The 10,195-nt window shown below is 48.6% G+C and overlaps 1 protein-coding gene across 1 annotated transcript; it reads left to right on the top strand.

Moving 5' to 3' along the window:
• The first annotated feature begins 596 nt into the window (after nucleotides 1-596).
• Nucleotides 597-3,582, top strand: GAST (gastrin). The gene is made up of 3 exons (XM_086357725.1): nucleotides 597-1,314; nucleotides 3,037-3,252; nucleotides 3,396-3,582. The coding sequence occupies exons 2-3, from the start codon at nucleotides 3,042-3,044 to the stop codon at nucleotides 3,497-3,499; spliced, it is 315 nt and encodes a 104-aa protein (XP_086213851.1). The 5' UTR covers nucleotides 597-1,314; nucleotides 3,037-3,041; the 3' UTR covers nucleotides 3,500-3,582.
• Nucleotides 3,583-10,195: the final 6,613 nt, after the last annotated feature.

Raw genomic sequence — 10,195 nt, 5'->3', positions numbered from 1 at the left:
CCCTTCCATCTCTGAGATTCTGTGATTCAATTAATTATCAACAGTCTGCCCCATTTTTGTCATTTTCATGCAATCCATCTGCTGAGTCACTGAGTCCTGCTCCGGATGAGACTGGTTATTTATCAGAACATTTAGGTACTGGTTGCCATGGACACCTCACAGCCTTCTTCTCTCATCACCTATTCATTCTCAGCAAGGCTGGCTGTGAGCATGGGTACCATAGCCCCTCATACAGGACCCAAGGGACATCAAAACTCCCCCATACAGGGAGGGGGCCTGTTGACGCATGAACAAAAGCAAAATCTCTAGTCTCAATTGTGGAAAAATCGAACACAGCCTAGAGCTAGTTACATCCATCCAAACCAGGTCAATGCAGCAGTTTATCAAATAAGTCAACTAAACATACCATTCGATTTTCTGGTTTTCTGGCAAACGCTTTAGTCTGTTTGTTAACCATTTTAAGATATATTTTTATATTGAAAGGTGCAGATTAATATCTCACTTTGAAAACAAAATGAGGGAGGGAGCCTGGAAGTGTACGAGCCTCAGGGAACTGGCTGGGGGCAGGGTGGGGGTAGGAAGGAGTAGGGGAGGAGGGGCAGACTTGAGAGATGATGGGGAGCCCCAAGCTAAATCCAGCTCAGTGCAGAGAGCATCAAGGGCATGGGAGGGGGGACACTCAGGATTTTCCAGGTAAATCAGGTGAAGGGGCTTCAGAGGCAACCAGGATGCAGCCACCAGGCAGAGAGAGGGGGCCATCAGCCCACGGCCCATTGCTCCTGATAACTGTGACACATCTGTTTGCAGAGCCTGACAGAGGGGACAGGGGATCAATACCTCACTCCACACTCACACACTCCCTGTTCTTCAAACATCAGCCTGTCGTGAAACACGCTTTCTCTGAATCTAAGGTCATTTGGTTCATCCAAATGGGATGTGGTCCAAGGGATGATCAGCAGGTGTCTGACCCTAAGGACACGGCAGGGGACTCTACCCCTGACCCCAGGGTGTCTGTCTCCCACCTGCCCTCATGTCCAACTGAAAAACTTGCCCCCATCCTGCTCCTTCCCCTCACCGTGAAGGTCAGCTCCCCTTCTCTTCCCCCACATCCGGATGACGATTGAGGACAGGGTGGGGCGGGGGTAAGGTACCTGTGCCCACCCTCATTGCTCTGCAGTGGGGAGCCTCCCCTCCTTGGGGAGGAGAGTTTGGGAGGGGCCTTGAGGGTTTATAAGTCAGGGCTGGAACACCCAGCAGAGCAGAGGAGTGAGGCTCCAGGCCAACAGCAGCGTCACCCACCTCCCAGCTCCACAGGTGAGAGCACCCAGGAAGGGTGGGGAGAGGCTGGGACGAGGGTTGATGGGACCCCTGCCCTCATCAAGTTACCAGGCTCACGTCTCAGTGTCTCCAGGGCTGGGACCCTTCCTTTAGCCCAGAGCTGGGTTAGGTCTCAGCTCTAGGATCCACCCTGGCATCCCAACCCTTGCCTTTGAGCTGCCCTACTCCCTCAGCCAGGGCCCTGCCCTGACTCTCTGACTCCATGCTCACTCCAGCCCTGAGGGGTTAGGATGAAGGCTATCCTTCCATCTCTCAGGTAAGAAAACTGAGGCCCAGAAGGAGATGTGACTTGCCCAAAGTCATACAAATTGGACAGGATTGGAAGTGGAACTCATCTCAAGCTCTTTCATAGACCAGCACTGCCTCATGGAACTTTCCATGACGGTGGTAATGTTCCATAGCCTCACTGTGAGGTACAGTATTGGCCAGCCACATGTGCATTAGCAATATGGCTAATGTGTGAGGGAGGAATTTTTTTAATATTTATTTTCATTTATTTATTTGACTGCCCCCGGTCTTAGTTGAGGCATGTGAACTTTTAGTCTCAGGATGTGAGATCTAGTTCCCTGACCAGGGATCAAACTTGGGCCCAGTGCATTGTGAACTCAGTTATAGCCACTGGACCACCAGGGGAGTCCCAAGGAATTTTTAATGTTGCATTAATTTAAATGTAAAGAGCCACGTGTGCCTGGAGGCTGCCATATTGGACAGCAGTGCTCTAGAGCATGGATTTTTCAACTTTGTTTCTTTAGCAGAAGAACCCTTTCTCTCCCAAAGGAAATTTAACAGAGAAAACAGATGAAAGAACTATTTCATGTATACAAATGTGTTCTTTGAAGGCAATATTTGTATCATTTGCTTTCAATAAAGCCAATCAGAACAATGAGGCTGAAAGAACATGAAACTGTTGAATCCTCAGAATAGAATTTTAGATTTGTTTGAGCATCCATTTTATTTTTGTATTCTGGTTTTCCCAAACTTGGCTCACCTTGATACAGAGCTACAAATGGTGACGGTTTCAGGGTCTTTTTTTTTCAACTGGTAGATTGTAATCAGAGGAGACGTGCATGCTAAGTCACTTTGGTCATGTCCAACTTTTTGCGACCCCATGGACTGTAGCCCACCAGGCTCCTTTGACCATGGGAGTTCTCCAGGCAAAAATACTGGCGTGGGTAGCTGTGCCCTCTTCCAGGGGATCTTCCTGACCCAGGGATCAAACCCGTGTCTCTTATGTCTCCTGCATTGGCAGGCGAGATCTTTACCACTAGCGTCACCTGAAAAGAATCAGAGGATAGTCCTTAGTTAAGTGAAAACGGCAGGAGAAACTTCCCTACCACAGTGTGACCCCCACCATGCGGTGAAGTTGCTGTGGGCTTCAAAGAGATGCTGCGTGCATCCCCTCCATATTACTATTTAAAAGTTCACTTAAATCGCAAGACTTAAACATTATAGAGCCACTCACATGGCCTCAAATTCTACAAAACAGTTTGGAAAGCCTTGCTCTGAGTTATAAATTCCTTGCCTTTAAAAAAGGCAAAGCTTGAGATTGGAGGATCAGATGGGGAGATGGTAGGACCAGGAGGAACAGTCCACAAGCCCATGCAGAATTGCCGACCTGTCAGCAGGGAGGAGGGTCCATCCTGCCTCTGGGTGCCTGGACAACCCCACCTTTAAGCTCAGTCCCTCTCTCCTTTGCAGACAAGATGCAGCGACTGTGTGCACATGTGCTGATCTTGGTGCTGGCTCTGGCCGCCTTCTGTGAAGCTTCTTGGAAGCCCCACTCCCACCTGCAAGACGCGCCCGTCGCTCCAGGGGCCAATAGGGGCCAGGAGCCGCTCAGGATGAACCGGCTGGGCCCAGCCTCGCACCCCCGGAGGCAGCTGGGGCTTCAGGATCCGCCACACATGGTCGCAGGTAGGAGCTGCTGACAACCGTCCCTGCTTGCCTTTCCCTGCCTGGTTTGGCCAAGGTGCCCCCAGGCTGGCCCTGGCCACGGTCTCCAGAGCCTTGATGTCCTTTCCCCCATCATCACCTCCTCTCCCACCTCTGACCCTCAGACCTGTCCAAGAAGCAGGGGCCATGGGTGGAGGAAGAGGAAGCAGCATATGGATGGATGGACTTCGGCCGCCGCAGTGCTGAGGAAGGGGACCAACATCCCTGAGAACCAAGCTTTGGAGCCCAGTCACCTCCCAGCCCAGCCCAGCCCCATGAAACACACATCAAAATAAACTAGCTTCCAATGGATCAAGTTGTGTCAAGTGTCACAGGGCTGGGGATACAGGTTGGGGCAGGGCTGAGCTGGGAAGGAGGGTTGAGTACTACTCCAGGGGCAGAGACCATGGCTACGTCTCCTCCGTGTCCCCAGAGCCTAACATGGAACAAGACTCTATAGTGTGGGGACTTCCCTGGTGGTCCAATGGTTAAGACTCCGCACTTCCAGTGCAAGGGAGATGTGGGTTCAATCCCCGGTTGTGGAACTATGATCCCACAGGCCATGCAGCCCAAAAACAAACAACAACAAAAAACACTCTATATTGTGTTTGGGAGAATAGACAGCAGTGGCACAACCAGAGTGAGCTTTTCTAAAAGAGAAATCAAATCGCGCCACTCCAGTCAACCCTCCAGCGCTTCCCATTGCAATTAGAATACAACCTAGGCTCGTTGGGACTTCACCGGCAGTCCTGTGGTTAAGACTCTGTGCTTCCACTGCTGCTGCTGCTGCTGCTGCTAAGTCGCTTCAGTCGTGTCCGACTCTGTGCGACCCCATAGACGGCAGCCCACCAGGCTCCCCCGTCCCTGGGATTCTCCAGGCAAGAACACTGGAGTGGGTTGCCATTTCCTTCTCCAATGCATGAAAGTGAAAAGTGAAAGTGAAGTCGCTGAGTCGTGTCCGACTCTTAGCGACCCCATGGACTTCGGCCCACCAGGCTCCTCTGTCCATGGGATTTTCCAGGCAAGAGTGCTGGAGTGGGGTGCCATTGCCTTGGTGCAGGGGACACAAATTCAATCCTGGGTTGGGGGACTAAGATCCTGTATGCTGAGTGGTCCAGCCAAAAAAAGAAACCTAGGCTCCTTGGCAAAGCATTCAAATCTAGCCCTGCGGTCTTCATCCCCCTCATGGATGCCAAATTGCCTTCCTCCCGCCTCTTCCTTTCTGCCACTCAAACACACCATGCTCTCTCCTGCTCCGAACCTTTGTTCTCGTTGTTCCCTGTGCCTGGAATGCTTTTCCCTGGGCATGAACATGCCTGGCTCCTCTCTTTCTCCTGGGTCTTGGTTGAAAGGCCTTTTCCCGAGAGGCTTGCCCTTTCTGCTCCTCACCCTTCACACGCAGCCTCCAGTAGTCGCTCATCATAGCGTAGTATTGTCTGCGGAGCGCATTTCACAATCTGTAGTTGTTTTGTTTCCAGTTTATTGTCTGCCTCCTCAGTTAGAAGGGAAACTCTGTAAGGGTGGGTACCATATGTCCTTCTTCCCTGCTGTATCCCAGTGCCAGAACAGGAGGTACCCCATAAATATTTATCACATGGATAGGCAAGTGCTGGCACACACACTTGGCATTTCACCCATATTCCCTTACTGCTCTTATGCCTGTCCCAGCATCCTGCCATAGGCACTTGCTACTCTCCACCTGAGGGTTTTGGCAATGTAAAGCAGCCTGGAAATTCTGGGGAGTTAGTGCCTCTGGAAGCATCTCTCAGTCAATGACAGATCGAAAGTTGGAGGATAAATACCCCACCTCTGGGACTTCACTGACAGTCCAGTGGTTAAGACTTCACCTTCCTGTGTAAGGTTACAGGCTCAGTCCCTGGTAGGGGAGCTAGGATCCCACATGCCTTGTGGCCAAGAAACCAAAACAGAGGCAATATTGTAACAAATTCAATAAAGACTTCAAAAATGGTCCACATCAAAAAAAAAAAATCTTTAAAAAGAAATGCCCCAGCTCCCTCACCTCTGGGGTGGTTAATTCTGAAATGTATGCTACTCTGTCTTGCAGAGATCCTCAGCAGGACTCAGCCCCAGTTACCTGTAACAGTAACCTGATCAGCAGTGTCCTTTCTTGGCTCCCTTCCCTTCCCTGTCTCATATCCTCAGGCTGCTCCTGGTGTTTTTTGAGATGACCACTCAAATAAATACTTGCTCTCAAATCCTTATCTCCCAGTCTGCATCCGGGGGGACTCATCCCAAGACAGTGGGTACTAGGGGAGTTGTAGGAAGCAAACCCTTGTGATGGGATTCTGAGATTGGGTCCCGCAGCAGTCAGACTCCATTGCTGTGTTAAGTGGTGTGCTCATAACTCCTGAAACGTCCACAATCATCTGTGGGTTTTCTCATCTTACATCACAACTCCATTCTAGTGAGCCTGCCTCTCTGAGCCTTTTGACTCCTTCCTCAATACTCTGCTGAGGCAATTCAGGAGTCTTCAGCTCAATTGCTTTAGACTGTTGTTTTGTCTGAGCTTCACGGAGTCATTCCCAGTAAGGCATTAGGCTTCAAGTGTCTTTGCCAGGAAATTAAATCCTGGGTCATAAGAGAGCACCCTTGATGCTTATATCGATAAACTCTCCCCTGGGAATCCCCTGGTGATCCAGTGGTCAAGACATGGTGCTTTCACTGCTGTGGTCCAGGTCTGATCCCTGGTGGGGGCACTAAGATCCCACAAGCCACATGGCACAGCCAAAATAAAGTAAAATAAACTTTCCCCTGGTGGCTCAGATGGTAAAGAATCTGCCTGTAATTCAGGAGACTGGGGTTATGATCCCTGGGTTGGGAAGGTCCCCTGGAGAAGAAAATGGCAACCTACTCCAGTATTCTTGCCTGGGAAATCCCATGGACAGAGGAACCTGGCAGGCTACAGTCCACGGGGTCACAAAGAGTCAGACACGATTGAGCAACTAACATTTTCACACTCCCCTAGCCAATCATTCTACCATTCTGGAGTTCATCCTCCTAGTTCTACCAACCTCAACAATCCACTCCATGTATGTTGTCCTGGTTCCTGCTGCTACATACTATTCAGTTTATTCAGCTTCTGCAGCATTTGGGGGTGAACAATCCCTTTCTTCTGTTATGTGGGGCAGTACTTGTCCACATTCTAGGACCTGACGTTGCTTTTGATTTAGAAGCCCTTAAGGGAGGCAGATGCAAAACTCAAGAAGCATCATCATAGGAGGCATCAGCCTCAAGGAAGCCTTTGCACTCTCCAGGTAAAGGTAAGCTGCTCCCGTTTGACAAGATAGAGGTACTTCTTCCAGCCCAGAGAATTCCTGGAAACCTGGATTTCAAGATTCTTTTACTTTTTTATTTAATTGAAGTATTGTTTATTGATACTGTTGTGTTCACTTCTAGTGTACAGCAAAATTATTCAATTATACACATGTACACATATCCTTTTCCATTGTGGTTTATTACAAGACATTTAACTTATATACGGGATTCCCTGGTGGCCCAGATGGTAAAGCGTCTGCCTGCAATGCGGGAGAACAGGGTTCGATCCCCGGGTCAGGAAGATCCCCTGGAGAAGGAAATGGCAACCCACTCCAGTACTCTTGCCTAGAAAATTCCATGGATGGAGGAGCCTGGTGGGCTACAGTCCATGGGGTCACAAAGAGTCGGACACGACTGAGCAAATTCAGTTTCAGTTTAACTTCTATGCAGAGTACATCATGAGAAACGCTGGGCTGGAAGAAGCACAAGCTGGAATCAAGATTGCCGAGAGAAATATCAATAACCTCAGATATGCAGATGACACCACCCTTACAGCAGAAAGTGAAGAGGAACTAAAAAGCCTCTTGATGAAGGTGAAAGAGGAGAGTGAAAAAGTTGGCTTCAAGCTGAACATTCAAAAAACTAAGATCATTACTTCATAGGAAATAGATGGGGAAACAGTGGAAACAGTGTCAGACTTTATTTTTGGGGGCTCCAAAATCACTGCAGATGGTGATTGCAGCCATGAAATTAAAAGATGCTTACTCCTTTGAAGGAAAGTTATGACCAACCTAGATAGCATATTGAAAAGCAGAGATACTACTTTGCCAACAAAGGTCCGTCTAGTCAAGGCTATGGTTTTTCAGTGGTCATGTATGGATGAGAGAGTTGGACTGTGAAGAAAGCTGAGTGCCATAGAATTGATGCTTTTGAACTGTGGTGCTGGAGAAGACTCTTGCAAGTCCCTTGGACTGCAAGGAGATCCAACCAGTCCATCCTAAAGGAGACCAATCCTGGATGTTCATTGGAAGGACTGATGCTGAGGCTGAGACTCCAATACTTTGGCCACCTCATGTGAAGAGTTGACTCATTGGAAAAGACCCTGATGCTGGGAGGGATTGGGGGCAGGAGGAGAAGGGGACGACAGAGGATGAGATGGATGGATGGCATCACCGACTCAATGCACATGAGTTTGGGTGAACTCCGGGAGTTGGTGATGGACAGGGAGGCCTGGCGTGCTGCGATTCATGGGATCGCAAAGAGTCAGACACGACTGAGTGACTGAACTGAACTGAACTGATTGAATATACTTCCCTGTGCTGTCCAGGCCCTTGTTGTTTATATATGTTTTATATAGTAGATGGCACACTGGTAAAGAAGCCACCTGCCAATGCAGGAGACACAAGAGACATGGGTTCCATCCCTGGGTCGGGAAGATCTCCTAGAATAAGGGAAATGACAACACACCCCAGTATTCTTGCCTAGGAAATTCCATGGGCAGAAGAGCCTGGCAGGCATGGGCCATGGGGTTGCAAAGAGTTGGACATCACTGAGCACACACACGCACACACAGACAGTGTGTATCTGCTAGGCCCAAACTCCTAATTTATCCCAACCCTTTTCCCCTTTGATAACCGTAAGTTGTTTGTGTGTTTTTTTTTTTTAATGAGGTAGGGGATTTATTTATTTGGGCCTCACTTTGAAGGAAAATTATGACCAACCTAGATAGCATATTGAAAAGCAGAGATACTACTTTGCCTTGTGGGGCTTGTGATCAGGGATCAAACCTGGGACATGGCACTGAGAGCGCTGAGTCCTGACCACTGGGAATCCCCCATGAGTCTGTTTCTATCTTGTAGATAGGTTCACTTGTGCCATATTTTAGATTCCACATGAAGTGATATCACGTGGTATTTGATTTTCTCTTTCTGACTTCTTTCACTTAATAATCTCTAGGACTCGTCCACATTGTTGCAAATGGCATTGTTTCATTCCTTTTGATGGCTGAGTACTAGTCTATTGTATATGCGTATCACATATTCTTTATTCTTTCATTAGTTGATGGACATTTAGGTTGCTTCCCTGTCTTGGCTGTTGTAAATAGTGCAGCTATGAACACAGCATGTATCTTTCCAAATTAGAGTTTTCTCTTGATACACGCCCAGGAGTGGGATTGCTGAATCATATGGCAACTCTATTTTTAGCTTTTTAAGGAACCTCCAAAAGGTTGGAATTAAAGGTGCCATTAAGGCACTAACTTGGGGATGTACACTGGAGGCTGGATGCAGGAAGGAGTATTTAGGGTCTGGCTCTCAGGGGGATTCACTGAGCTGTGTCTTGGGGCTTCCTGCCTGGTGAGAACCATAAACATGCAGTTGCTCCAACAATAGCCTGACCAGGGCCAATGACCTAGTGTTCAGACCTCTCAGGAATGAAGATGTAGATTACTTCAACCAGGAAAGCAACCTGGACCAGCTGAAGTGCCGGCCAAAGGAGAAGGGTGGTAGAGGAAGGAGATGAGAAATATCATTTAGGGATTCGGGATCAATTGCAGCACTGGGGACCACAGCTTATACCACTCATCTTCCAGATGTAATTCTTCTTTATAAGATACTGTGATCAGCCACCATCTTAAACAAGCATTGCCAGGCCAGAGTGAACTCCACATGGGGCTTGAGCGCATCTGAGAGGCACAAGATCTGGACTGTAGCAGACCCTGTCAGTGACGCACCTGCACCCTCAGCACTTGCCATTCTAGCACACGCTGACCATGGTCCATGACAAACACAGCTAGTCTTTGCCAGAGGGCTTTTCCCCAGCACATGTGCTGAGAGACCAGAGCACCAGCGAGTTAATGCCCCCAGGAGCAGCCCTCAGCCAATGATGACTGAGTCTTGGCGGATGCCTGCCATAGTTTCCATGCCCCTAGGATGGGATAACTGAAATGGGTTCTAGATCCGTGTTTCCAACTTTAATATGCATGTGCATTACCTGGGGACCTCGTCAACATGCAGATTCTGACAATATAGGCATGGGGTGGGACCCGAGATTCTGCATTTCTGATTAACTTCCAGGAGATGTTAATGATGCTGATCCACAGATGACACTCAAGGCTGCAACAGGCTGCTCTTCCTCCAGGGTTCCCCAGTATGACTGAGCCTCCATTTTTTTGGCAGCGCTGCACAGCCAGTGTGATTTTGGTTCCCAAAACAGGGCTCGAACCCATGCCCCCTGCAGTGGAAGTTCGGAGTCTTAATCCCTGGACCACCAAGTAAGTACGATCGTTAGCTCCCTTCTGTTCTCAGTTTCCTACTCTGCCCCAAGAGGGCTTCCTGGGATCATCTTCTAAATAAACAACTTGTTTTTTTTCTTCATGATTAAAATCCTTATCAATGCTCTGGAAACACCTTCACCAAAAATGAGAACATGATTAAACCTTTCTGAGAACTGAGCTGTTGCTTTCTGAAATGATAAACTCTAAACTGGAAATTGAACATTTCAAGCCAGACTCGTTACCAAATTTCTGGGACTCTGACTTCACCTTGTTTTCTGCCTCTCTCTGCTTCCATGTTTGAGAATCCTGCCTTGGCAAGAATCAGTCCAAGTTTAAGAATCCTGCCCTGGCAAGAATCAGCCTAACAGCCTTCTT

This window comes from Bos grunniens, chromosome 19 (assembly GCF_055505025.1).
Source record: "Bos grunniens cultivar Pamir isolate PY7600 chromosome 19, Bosgru_T2T1.0, whole genome shotgun sequence".
Taxonomy (NCBI): domain Eukaryota; kingdom Metazoa; phylum Chordata; class Mammalia; order Artiodactyla; family Bovidae; genus Bos; species Bos grunniens.
This window is presented reverse-complemented; position numbering and strand designations above follow the sequence as displayed.